The 13,402-nt window shown below is 42.7% G+C and overlaps 1 protein-coding gene across 1 annotated transcript in view; it reads right to left on the bottom strand.

The window, feature by feature from the left end:
* The window catches only part of CADM3 (cell adhesion molecule 3), a 40,539-nt gene extending 29,130 nt beyond the window's left edge, over nucleotides 1–11,409 (bottom strand). Inside the window, exon 1 of the mRNA XM_031966832.1 lies at nucleotides 11,113–11,409. Within this exon, the coding sequence (XP_031822692.1) occupies nucleotides 11,113–11,194 (82 nt within the window). The 5' untranslated portion in view covers nucleotides 11,195–11,409. The remainder of the gene's footprint in view (nucleotides 1–11,112) is intronic.
* Between the last annotated feature and the right edge of the window lie 1,993 nt (nucleotides 11,410–13,402).

Genomic DNA, 13,402 nt, shown 5'->3' with positions numbered 1-13,402 from the left:
TTGATGTCATGGTCATCTTTGAGAATGAAGGACAAATAACAACAACAACCCTCTTACCAAGTATCCAAATGTTTTCTTATCTAGTCATGTGTTTTGACCCAGATAGAGCCCTCTGCATCCTTACTAAAAAAAAAAAAAAAACCTTTTATCTTAAGAAATTCCATGCATCAAGCATTTATTAAGTGTTTACTATGTGCCACGTCCAGCATTAGGCACTGGAAATTCAGTGGCTCTCACTACATGTTTCTTCTCCTCAATTTATCAGGATTCACAATCTATTCCTCTAAGCCACCAATGTAGGGATTCTTAAAGCTTTTGTGTCATGGACCCTTTTGGCAGTTTGTTTATTTCAGGTTCCTCATCTGTAAAATGAGCTGGAAAAAGAAATGGCAAACCACTTCAGCATCATTGTCAAGAAAATCCCATCTGGGGTCAGGAAGAGTTAGCCGTAACTGAAAACAACTGAACAACAAAAATGGATTTCTATCAAGAATAATGCTTTTAAATGCATAAAATCAAGTACATAAGATTACAAAGAAAACTAATGGTACTGATATGCGGTTACTAAAATATTTTAACATGAAGCAAAACAAAACAATTATCCTCCCTTCCCCTAAGGAAGTTTATAAATCCCAGGTTAAGAATCTCAAATATAAAGGATTATCTCTCCTGCCAATGATCTATTCTATTTGTTTCAGAAAGTGGCCCCTACTTTATGGAAATTGGGATAAAGTTGCTTTTAAGCAGTTATACTGAGTAAATAATGAAAATTTGAGAGGCCCTCACTAATGTTCACATTTGTGTGGGATTATGGAACAAAGGAGGGATATAGTAAACTGTAGGATCTTTTGATTCTATGCAGTACATGCTAGTATCTGTTTCTGTCATATGTAACATTGGTCCCTCACCTAAATACAATGTAGTAAGAAAGATGCTCTAGACCTCCTCAAAAAGTTGAGTATAGTTCTTTGACTGGAGTCAATGCTAGATTGCCTTTGAAGTTCAGAGTTGGTTCAGTCAGAGATTCGCTCATGCTCACTTATATATTGTTTTCCTCTTCTTATAAGTTCCCCCTGTTATGATATGATATGATACTGATATCACGTTAGCATATAAAGGCTCTGGGATCCTAAAGAAAGTAAAAGGGGAAGAATAAAGAATGGTTTTCTTTCGGATCTTGGCACTGAGGACTCCCACTAATGTTTTTATCATTATCTCCAATCATACTTCCTACCCCCCCCCAAAAAAAAATTGAATGGAGATTGAGAAAAACAAAGAACTGATTGGCTCTTCAAGTGAATGGTTAAGGCACTGGCTTCCTTTTCTTCTTTCCCTAGGGCAAAGTGATGTTCCCAACCTTTCTGACCCTGAACTGAAGGTAAATGAGCTAAAGTTAGGGTAATTAGCAATCAATAGACAATTAGTAGGAGCCTGACTGAGGGAGAGAAACATGAGTCCTCAAAAGAGAGAACATTCTGCCCATTCCCCACTAATTTCCCTTCTCCCCTAAACCTCTAGGTTTAGGCAGCAGGTGGATCATAAGAACAGTAAAGAACCCAAAAGAGAAGAAACTACAGATTCAGGGCTAAAAGAACAGATTATAAAATGGAACAATTCAAACAGAAACAAGACTTCCAACCCTGTCTAAAAATATCTAATGCCCTTGAAGGTGTTAGGAAATTTAGGAATGAGTGTAAGGGAGATATCTTTAGCTTTTGCTATAACCTTAAACCTGCGGATCCTCCTTTTGAATACCCAGATCTGTTCCTGCATGAGGGACAGGAATTTTTCCTACTTAAATGAGGAAACTGAAGAATTGGGAATTCCATTCCAGAGATCTGCACTCCAAAGCTAGACCCCGACTAGTGTAAACATTGGCATGAGGAAGGAAAGGAAAAGGTGAAGATTTGGCTGTATGGTTCTGATTAGGTGTGAAGATCCAGTCAGGAGGCAGAGAGCCAAATCCATCTGGCAGTGGTAGAAACTCCAGCTTCCTGCCACATTCAGTGTCATTACATAATCAACCTCCACAATGTCTTTTGCATTGGTCCACTTCCCTCTATTCACATGGCCACTACCCCACTTCAGATACTCATCACTTCTCTTGTGAATATCTGTAATAGTCTCCTAATTGGTCTCTTAGCCCCAACTCTTTCTATTATCCATTCAGCTTCCAAAGTGATATTCATTAAAGCACATCCCTGACAATTTTTTTTTTTTTTGCTCAATAATCCTAGTGGCTCCCTATTACTTTTAGAAACAAATAAAATCATTTAAAGTATCCCATAATCTGGCTCTGATCTATTTTTCTAGATTTATTACACATCTCTTCCTTTTATGCTGTTCCTCATGCACCAAATTCCACCTTTTGTTTCTTTGGCCAGACCGTTCCCCATGCCTAGAATTTCCTTCCTCCTTACCTCTACCTCTGTCTCTTAAATCCATAACTTTTTTCAAAACTCATATTCAAATGTCGTCATCTGAGGATTTTCCTGACCTTGCTAGTTGCTAGTGTCTTGCCTTTAAATTATATTGCATTGATTTTGCATGGATTTTATATATATATATATATACATATATGCATATATATATATATATATATATAATATTCACTCCTCTACAGATTGAATGATAAAACGTGGATATGGATTTAGGAAATATCAATTAGGTTTTATTCAAGAACCTGGCTTAAGGAAATATCAATTAGTTTTTATTCAAGGACCTGGCTTTTGGGGTCATGGTTTTACATTCCAAACCATTTATTTCTGTTCAAGGTGGTTATGAGGGTGAGACCATAAGTCAGGGTACTGATACTTTTCTACCAGGCCTCTAACATATTTCAGTCTTTTACAATGCATTCTGATAATTCTTTATAAGTATCCTTTGGTTTCCTATAAGTTGCATAGAAATATGACAGCCAAAGGATGATAGATATTTGACCAGCCTAACAGGACAGTTGAGAGAACCTCACTGTGATGCTTCAGGTAAGGTTGAATATTGAAGTATGAGAAACTCTCCATTTGGATCTGCATTTGTATATTAGTAGTTACTGCATGCATATGCATGGTGCCATCTGTCTGCTACCCACAGCCCCTGGGCCACATTCATGCTGTCTTGCTTTTAATCCATCTGTGAAGGAACATGAGTAAAAGTTCTAAGGCTGAAGATGGCATGTGTGACAATGGCAGGGATAATGTGATACAATGAAGTCAGAGGATCTGGGTTCGAATCCTGCTTATGTTACTTATTATCTATGAGATATTGGGCAAGTCTTTGTGCCTCACAGAGTCCCAGTTTTTTCATTTCTAAAACAAAGGAATGGAACCAGATGGCATCTAAGATGTCTTCCAGTTTTAAATCTGTGATCCCATGATTATGAAGTAGCTAAGTGGCACAGTGAATAGAATACTGGGCTTGAGTTCAAACCTTGCCTCAGATACTTACTAGCTACGGGCAAGTTAGTTAACTTTGTTTTCATTTCAATTTCCTCAACTTTTATAAGAATAAAAATTGCACCTATCTCCCACACTTGTTGTGAGGATCAAGTGAAGTAATTATCATAATGATTGAAATATTGTAAATACTTAATAAATACTTGTTCCCCCATCCCCCACCTCGGCCTTCTTGCTAGGAACCTGTGGCCTCTTAAGACTTGGAAACTTCCTGCCTTGTTATTTCATTATTCAGTTTTGTCCTCCTTGGACAAGATTTTTTTTAGCTGCCATGAGACTAGATAGATCTGTGTGCCTGGATTTTTTTTTTTCCATCTCAAGAGATTCTATTCTAGCTTTGGGTAGCACTAGGTATAGAGAAATAACTGTATTAGGAGAATGGCAGAACCATGGAGAGCAATAGGGAGAGAATTCCACAAAGGTAGAGGCAGTACCATGGAGAGCTCAGAGCACCACCAGTCTGGGAGCTTAGCTAAGTGGAAAACTTGCTGAGAGGGGCGGCCAGCTGTGCCAGACTGTTAATACTGAGACAACTGACAGCAGGGGCTGTCTCCAGACTCTACACAACACCTATCATTTGATTCAAATCTCCTGAAGTTTCTTGTTTGATCCTATCAAATGCACTCCTGAGATAGTTATATACTCAGATGTGAAGAACCCACCAATAGGCTAATTTAGTTTAAGAGTAGTACATCAATCAGTCAGTCAGTCAGTCAATCAACTAGCATTTCTGAAGCACTATGTGTGAGATATGGTAATAGCACTAGAGATACGAAGAAAGGCAAAAAACAATTAGTCCCTCTTCTCAAGGAGCTCACAATCTAATGAAACGAAACATACAAACAATTTTGTACAAATAATATTGTTAGGGGTCATCAAAGAGAGTGGATGCTGAGATCTTTAGGGAGATGGAAAAGGCTCCCTGTAAAAGATAGGCTCTTAGGTGGGAGGCACAGATGAAGAAAGAAGGGAGTTCCAGGCATGAGGAATAGCCATTGAAAGTGCAGAAAATCAGGAAATGGATTATTTTGTGTGGCAAACAGCAAGGAGGTCTGTCTGAGCCACTGTATCAAAATTTACCTAGAGGATAGGAAGTCTGAAAAAAATGGGAGAGGACTGACCAGATTATGAAGAGTTTTAAAATTCAAACAGAAAAATTTGTATTTGTTCCAAGAGTTTACAGAAAAACACTGGGTTCACTTAATATGGGAATGATATGGTCAGTTCTACACTTTAGAAAGATCTCTTTGACATCTGAGTGGAGGATGGATTGGAGATAGAGATATGGGGCAGCAGGGTACTGTAGCAATGTAGGTATGAGTTGATGAAAGCCTATACAAGAGTGGCAATAGTGTGAGAGGAGAGAAGAATATATATGAAATGTTAGAGAACTGACTGGATTTAACAACCAATTACATATGGAGAGGTGAGAGAAAGAAGTTGAAGGCACCTAGGTTGTGAGACAGAGAGCCTAGGAAGATGATGGCACTGTAGGCAATAATAAGGAAGTTAAGAAAAATGAGAGTTTGGGTAGAAACTCATTCCAAGAGATATGTAGTACTGGAATAATATTCCTCTTTGAGGAGTAAGTTCAAAGACAACCTCTTAGTGACAACACAGAAACATCAGGGTACTTTAGAGTCCTACATTGTGAATCACCATCATAAATATCTCTCAGTATGGGGCCACCATGATGTACTCTGGTAACATACTCAGCATTGCAGTGGATGATCCAGACTGAGGTACTGTAAAATTCATTCAGAGAATAGAGGGAATGGTTGTCTCTCTTTAAGAGGGAACATTGGCCATAGTTGGCGAAAGGCATCATGCCATATGGATATCAATCAGTTGGAGGAAATGGGGAATTTTGCAATGACATGGGATATTTATAATTATTTTACTGATTCCTTTTGGCATACTCTCATCTTCTTGGTTCTTTATTGACTGTTATATTTATCTATGATTATAAAAATTTCCATAAGTCAATATAACCATTCTAGAAATTATTTAAAAAAACATTTTGGAAAGAAATTGGGGGTTTAGGCAAAGAAAGTGCTAAAATAATCATATCCTTTGCCTAAGAAATTCAATCATGAAGTCATTAGAAAAAAGGCTCCATAAATACCAAAATATTTGTAGCAATACTTTTAGTGGTAGCAAAAAAAATGGAAACAAAATAGATAACCAGTGATTGAAGAATAGCTAAACAAATCGTGGTACATGAATATAATGGAATATTACTATACTGTAAGAAACAATGAATATGATGAATATGGAGAAGGATGGACAGATTACATGAACTGATGAAGAGTGAAATAAATAGAGCTAGGGAAACAACATATGCATTGAGTTTATTAATGTAAATGGAAAGGACATCAACCACAAAACAAGTGGAGATGAATGTTGAAAAATTATAAACAATATAGTTAATTCTTGAGAACAGCTATTAAAAAATACTTCTCTCCTGTCTCTTTTCAGAGGTAGTGAGTCAACAGTGTTGGAACATTGCAGGTAATGTCATTTTTTTCTAATGTATTGATTGGTTTTGCTATTTCTTTTGAAACCTTTTTTTTTCTTTAAAGCTTTTGTCATATGGGATGACTCTCTGGCAAATGGAAGGGAAAGAATATGTAAGAATATAGGTGATATAAAAATAAGGATATTAATAAAAATCTATTTTAAAGACCCTATAGAAGCAGATGATTTCCTTAAAACTAGTGTGACACCAATGCTGACATTAAAATAAGTTGTGCTTATTATTTGCTAGAAGTGTTATGAAGAAAAGGCCTGTAGCCAAGAGTTAAACAGGAAGTGACAAATATCAAGAAGATATGAATGGAAAGCATTTTCCAAGCTCTGAGTGTGCCCTTAAGGTTATTAGCAATCAGCATGGACCTGACCCAGCCCAGGGCCTGCATTCAGGGGGTGAAGAAAAATTTGCAACTAGATTATCATCCTTAGAAGAAATTTTTATCGTGGATAAGATGACAGAGGAGGAAGAGTTGAACTGAATTGGAAAATAGTGAAAAAAACATGCTACCAAGCAGAGCTCCAAGTATTTAAATCCTCTTGGCAGGATTGTAAAGATTCTCCCCAGAGTATGGTCAATGGAGGAGGTGACTCCAAGTTTGGCTTCACATTTTCTTCTGGATGTTCTGCTCAGAAGAAGACTAATACTTCATATAGGAACGTATAGAGCAATAGGCCTAAAAAGCAGGTGGAAGTGCACTTGCCTAGTCTGCTGTCTGTCAATGACCAATGCACAAAGACAGGACTTATCTGTAGTCAAAGATTATATGGGAATTGATCTAGTTATATGAAGGTCTTTAAAGAGTTAGCCTTGGTTTTAAGCTTAGAATTTATTTTTTAGAAGGGTTAGGGAGAAAGTCTGAAGGGAGTAACATGCAAAGCACATACATAATTCTTTATCTATTTCCTTTGACCATCAGCCTTGAGGAAATCATGAACGGCAACAATCCTGCTTATCTTCAAGAAGAAATTACATTAGAATTTGCATCACAACTTTTGGCAACATATCTGGCATTCCACAACATGTATACCCAATCCCCTATGGGGCGGTCTTTACCAGGAAGGCTGGTTCTACTGAGACAAACCAGCCCCCCTGATATGAAGAATATTTTTGTTTAATTCTCATCTTTCCTATGGTAAGTAATACATCTCCAGCATCCAATAAGTAGGCAGATCATCCTTCAGGGGCTGTGCCTATGACAAGAGACAGAAACAGGGTGGTGAAGTGCTGCCAAACAGCTCTGTGGGCAGGGCTGGCTGGGTCCACCCTTGCGCACTGGGCATGTTCTCCACACTGGGAACCTGGCCAAAGGGCTGCAGAATGGACAGCAATGGACAGAAGGTCAGCAAGCTGGGAGAAAGGTGGTGCAAGGAGCAGTGCAGCATAAGGCAGAGTTGTTTATTTGAACCCTGAACCAAGTTAACATGAGGCTCTCCATTCTATTCATTTTTTCCCAGATCAGCTCACAGCCTATTAGAGACATCCTAGAGAGAAAGAACTCAGATATAGTGTTGAGCCTGGAGGGCAGCTCCAGAGAAGTGAAGGTAACTTCAGGGGACTGGCAGTGCCAATCCTGCAGTTTTGAAATGGAGGGAAGGAGACAGGTGAAAATCTGAATACCCTAGAAATCCTATAACATTTACACTTAATACCATGGTAAGTTTCAGAAATATCTTGTCATTGCCAATCCCTGCTGAGACTTTCAATCTTTAAAACTACATTCCTGGGGAGCAGTCAAGGCCAAAGAAGCATCAGTCCTTGCATTTTGGTTTCTATGGGGAACACACCTCTTCTATCCCAGTCTACGTGAGGCAGCTTCCCATTTGCCTCTCTTCTACTATTTATCAACAATATTACCAATTCCTTTGGTTATGGAAGTTTATGCAGTTATTGTCAGTTTTATTGTGTGATGCTCATGACATGTAGTGGTGGTAGAGGTGGGCTGAACTTGAACAAGTTAAAGGACTGGAAAATTGGAAGGGGGAATAATAGAAATAATGAGTAAGAGCTGGAAGAATTTAGAGGTTATGTAGTCCAATCTCATTTTATATGAGGAAATTAAGGCCCAGATAGGTTAAAGAAGAATTAAATTATTTAATACAACATTATGGCTGTTTCTAACTATTTTTGAGACTGGGATCTTGGTTGTTTTCCTTAACTCCTCTTCTTCCTCTTCTTCATCCTTCTCTTCCTCCTCCTCCCCATCCTCTTCTTTCTCTTCCTCCTCTTACACCATACACACACACACACACACACACACACTTTATCCACAAAGTAGACATTTAAATTCATGACTTTTCCTCCAAGAACAGTTTTGTCCCACCTCCCTCAAAGTCTCTAGGGAAAAAGTACCAAGTCTCAAAGCATTAACCTGCTATATCCTTGGGACTGTTTGGCTTTTTCTGCTTTATACCAGTTGTTATCCTGGACTTAGCCAGTGTTAGATATTTTATTGTCCTATTGTACTGTATGAAAGGAAGGCAAATTTATAATGAAAAGAACTTCTTTTTTGAGTCTTGTTCCTAAAACAAAACAAAACAAATAAACAAAAAACACCTTGCAGAGTGTCCAGGTATCAAACAGCACATAAAGCTAATCTAGGAGAGGACATTATTTTCCTTGCTCATTATAAAGGTTGAGCAGGTACTGAACTCATTGACAGAACAAGAAAGTGTGATAACAATATAATAGCAATTATAATAAATAGGTAGCATTTATATAGTGCTTTAAATATTTGCGAAGTGCTTTACAAATTTTATCTCATTTCATTTTCACAACAACCCTGCTAGGTTGGTGCTGTTATTTTCCCCTTTTTACAGATGAGAAAACTGAGGTTCAAAGTGGTTAAATAACTTATCCAAGGTTACACCTCTAGTAGGTATCAGAGGCAGAATGTATGAACACAGATGTTCCTAATTCAAAATCCACCTCTATATACTGCTCTAGCAAAAGTGGCTTTCCTCAGTACAAAATAATAGAAAAACAATGACTTAGAGTCCCTTTTACCTCTAAATTTAATTGTAGAACATTTCATACCTTCTCTCTTTCCATTTGCCCCCCTTTCTGATGCCTCAAATACCCCTGTATTAGATGATCCCATACTTAGTCATACCTGGTTGTCTGTCCATACCAGGCCCTTAATAGTAGAATAGGCTAAATAGATGGTGAGCTTGAGGGCTGTTGTTGGTTGACAATTAGAGCTCAGCAAGTAAGAATGTCCTAGACGGCACTTCCAGACGTGGGTTCTCTTGACTGCCCTTTTTTCCTTTCCAAGTTAGATCGAGAGTTGCTAGTGTAGCTCCCCAGAGGAAGGGAAAGAACTGGGAGGGGGTGTCCCCTTATGGGAGGAGTAACTGTTGTCTCCCTGGTAACTGGGGCTTGAGCTGTGTTTGGGGAGGGTTGGGGATAAGAGGGGAGGAACAAGCTAACGAGTCAGGCTGGCGGCGGCTGGGAGGGGATTCCCCGGGGTCCCCGGACAGGGGGAAGCTCCTTCATCAAGATGAAGGCGGGGCTGGAGGAGGGTGTAGGGAGAGGCGGGACTAGAAACAGACCGATTCTCAGTTCTTACATGTTCCCCTGGGCTGTTTTATTTCTTTCTCTTCGTCTACCCCCAACTCCCCCCCCTCACTCACCTCCTCACTGCCCCGCCCTGTGCCCAGCCCCACCGGCCATCCGGAGTCCAGGAGTCGCTTGGACTGTCTCCTCCCCTGCGGTTCCCTCTGCTCTCCGCTGGCATCTGGCCTGGCACAGCGGTACACCCTCCATCCCTGGGCTCCGCTGCGGTCCAATTGCCCTCCCTTCTTCACAATCCTCCCCCCTTCTCCATCCCCATCCCCTCCCGCCATGATAGGGATGGAAGGGAAAGAACGATGCATTCCTTTACTACCTTCTCAGGCCAGCTTCCTTTCAGGGACCCTATACCCCTCAACGCCTCCCTCCCCCATAGGCATCCTTGCGCAACTAGCCCCATCTCCTTATTAACCGTGGCTTTCAGATCGCCTAGCGGTCCTCGCCAAGTTGACCTACATAGCCCTGCCCAGAGCGGGAGGGGCCTTTCCCCACGTATCTTCACCCCTGGATAGCCTCTCCTTCTTCCTCCTCCTCCCCACGGATCCCCTTCCCACTACCTCAGATTCATCTCCCTTCTTATCCTTCCCTCCGTCACCCGAAAGAGATTTGGATCACCAGACTGACAGGACTACTTAAGTTCGGTGGAAAGGAAGGAATCAATGCCATCTCTAACCCAGCGGAGCCCTGGGCTTTTCAGCCATCCCGAGGCTCTCAGATCTTTTACAACCCCTGTTATCTGCGATCCTTTCCTTGTTATGAGTAAGATCTGACCTCTTGTTTGGATTTCCTATAATAGCCTTTGCCTCGTCCAGGTGATGTTTCAATCCTGGGTCCCAAGAGTCCCCCCCCCCCCATCCTTAGCCCCCGTGTTGTTGTTTTGCTTCGTGAAGAAGCTCCCCCTCTTTCCCCCACGCCCCCCTCTACAGCCTCGCCCTGTCCCCCTCCCTTGCCCGCCCGGCAGCGGGGCTGGAGGGGGTGGTGGTAAGCGGCGGTGGTGGTGGTGATGTTTGCATACAGCAGTCCGAGGAATCTTACTGGCCGCTCAGCCCCTACAGATACACATACAGACACACAGACACAACACCCCGACACACGACACACACCCTGGGAGAAAACACTCAGACGGAAATTCACCCCGCCCCCAACACACCCCGACACAGACATACACACAGACACTGACACAGAGACGCAGAACCAGACACCAACACAGACACATACACACACGCACACACATATAGACACAGATACACAAACGGACACCAACACACGCACACAGCAATAGAAGAAACCCAGAAATAGAAACATTTGGCTCTACAGGCAGACATAGATTTTGAAATTAGGGGCACTGGGGATGCACACACTGTTACGCCCCGGGATGCACACACCCAGAGATGCACAGACAGAGATGCCCAGAGACAAGACAAACACAAGGATAACACCATCAGCTGGCTACTTATAACCCTGGGTACCTAACAAAGCCAACAGGCTCTCCACCCCCTCCCTGGGTGCCTCCCCGCCCCTTCCTCCCCCCCACCCCTTGTCGCCCCCTCCCTCACTCACCGTCCTGGGAGAGGTTGGCCCCGCCGGGCGCACAGCAGCAGGCGAGCAGCAGTAGCAGGGGCAGGGCGGTGGGTGCCCCCATCGCGCTTCCCGGCCGGCTCCCTGGCTGGGCGCTGGCGAGCCTGGGTCCCCTGAGGCAGGGGGGAGGGGCGGAGAAAAGGGGGAGGGGGTCCGATGACGGTCTTGGCTGCAAGAGCGTCCCCGAGCCGCAACGGAGCCCGGGGCCGAGGCGGGGACGGGGAGGGAGCCGGCGCTGCTGCAGTCGCGGGGATTAAATAGGGCGCTCGGAGCAGACCATTCGGCTGGCAGCGGAGGGGGGGGGGGGTGACGGGGGGCTGGGCCAGGAGGAAGGGGGGGAGCCGGCTGCCGCATTCCTCACTCCCCCCCGCCTCCTATCCCCCCCACCCCTCCTGCTACCGTGGTGCGTTCCGCCTGCTCCCTCGGGAGCGCAGCCGGCCAGGCTCGGGTGTGGAGCTGAGGGAGGCAGCTGGCTCAGCAGCGGGGCTCGGGGCGCACCCCACGTCGGCCCGAAGAGGCGGGAGGGGATCGGGTGGGGCCCGGGGCCAGCTGGCTAGACCGTGCACTGCAGCCTTGGGCAGGGCGTGCCCAGTGGCCCAGGCTAAGCCGGTTCCAACGTCCTACTCTCTTGTCCAGGTTCTGGAACTGGTGTCTCTGCAGCTTTCGGGGCCCTTTCTACGAGCAATCGGAGTCCTCAGCCTTTTCCCAAAAAGAGTAACTAGCTACCATAGTCCTCTTTCTAACGATAAACAAGTCTCCCTAGATCCTTCCTTTCCAATAGTAAGTGCCCTTAGTAGTCACCAGCCCAGCAACAGTTTACTACCCTTGACAGCCTACCCCCTGGCCAGCAAGCCCCCAAACAATGTTGCCTTATGACAGAAATTACCAACCCTCCCAGAGCAGCTGTACCCTTAACACATCTCTATCCAAGTGTCTTCCCAAATCGTTCTCACTACAGGGGCCCAAGTTCTTCTTAAATCCAATTCCTTCTTCCAATTTCTCCTGTTATAATCTCTCTAGGAAGCCTGTGTCCTTGTGTTTTTCTGGTCTATCTTTGAAGAGATTGTCCATCCTATGCTGACAGAAACCTTTTTATGACACTGGGTGAATTCGCGGATGTTACTAGAAAGGGCTTTCAGAAATCTCCTGTCTCCAGATGGACAAAAACTAAAACAGACCTTGGAAAAGGTAAAAGGGATAGGCAGAAAGAATCTATATACTCATGGCCCAATGGATCTCAAGGGAAGGTTTATAGATTCTTATGATCAGATATCTTAAGGAAAGGTCTTCAGTTTTGAAAAGGCTGCGCTTAGTTCTCTGTGACTATTTAATCTCCAAAGATGAGAAAAAAATATCTAAGTTTTAGTTAACCAGTGTAGATATCAATCTTTGTAGATATCAATCAGCTGGCCCTATCCCCTTACTCTTCAGGTAAATACTCTGAAAACCAGGAAGATCATGATTTGCTAAAGATTACACAACTAGTTAGGTGATTTAACAATGTTCTTTCCCTTATAGTAAAGAATGTAATTTCTCTCTATGACAGTGACAACATTCAATGATTTTGTGAAGATGTGTGAATATCTCAGTAATCTTCTAGTATCTCTGATAGATTTTCTTTGTGTCTCTGTAATTAAGTGCTTTTGGCTCTTATTACCTGTTTTCTCAGGCTATCTGGTCCTTCACTGTCTCTGTGATGTTTATTCTTAAAGCACTGAAAGATATTAGATATTGAGAGGTACTTCCATTGTGTTTCTCTAACTTTGGCATAGTTATTTAATTTCTTATTATTCTTTGTATCTCTGTTCAATCTGTTCAAACTTGAAAGTCCCTTAAAAACCACCTTTGCATGGTTTGGCAGAACTTCCTCCATGGGATTTCTGAGCCACTGATCAGTCTCTAGGTTGATGAGGGTGGCAAGATACCTGGATATGTGTATATACTTACATTTCCATTGACATGGAAGTTCTTGGTGCTTCAAATCCCCCCCACCCCCATTTCTGCCTCTTTTTTTACGGGGATTCTTTGATGGTCAGACATTTCTAAAATTTCTGATATTTGGATGGGTGAGAGGATTCAGCTAAATGAAGGGGAGGGGCTTGTGAGATCAGGTGGGAGGGGCCAGATATGTGGCAGAGGAGGGATTGGACTGCAGTGGATACGGAGAAGAAAAAAGCCGACCTACGTGAAGAAGAATGGGCCAGGCTGGGGTGGAGTCAGCTATAAATTTAGAAGAAGAGTATAAGGAAAAGGGGGTTGTTCTTTCAGGGGG

Source organism: Sarcophilus harrisii, chromosome 4 (genome assembly GCF_902635505.1).
Source record: "Sarcophilus harrisii chromosome 4, mSarHar1.11, whole genome shotgun sequence".
In the NCBI taxonomy this organism is placed as follows: domain Eukaryota; kingdom Metazoa; phylum Chordata; class Mammalia; order Dasyuromorphia; family Dasyuridae; genus Sarcophilus; species Sarcophilus harrisii.
This window is presented reverse-complemented; position numbering and strand designations above follow the sequence as displayed.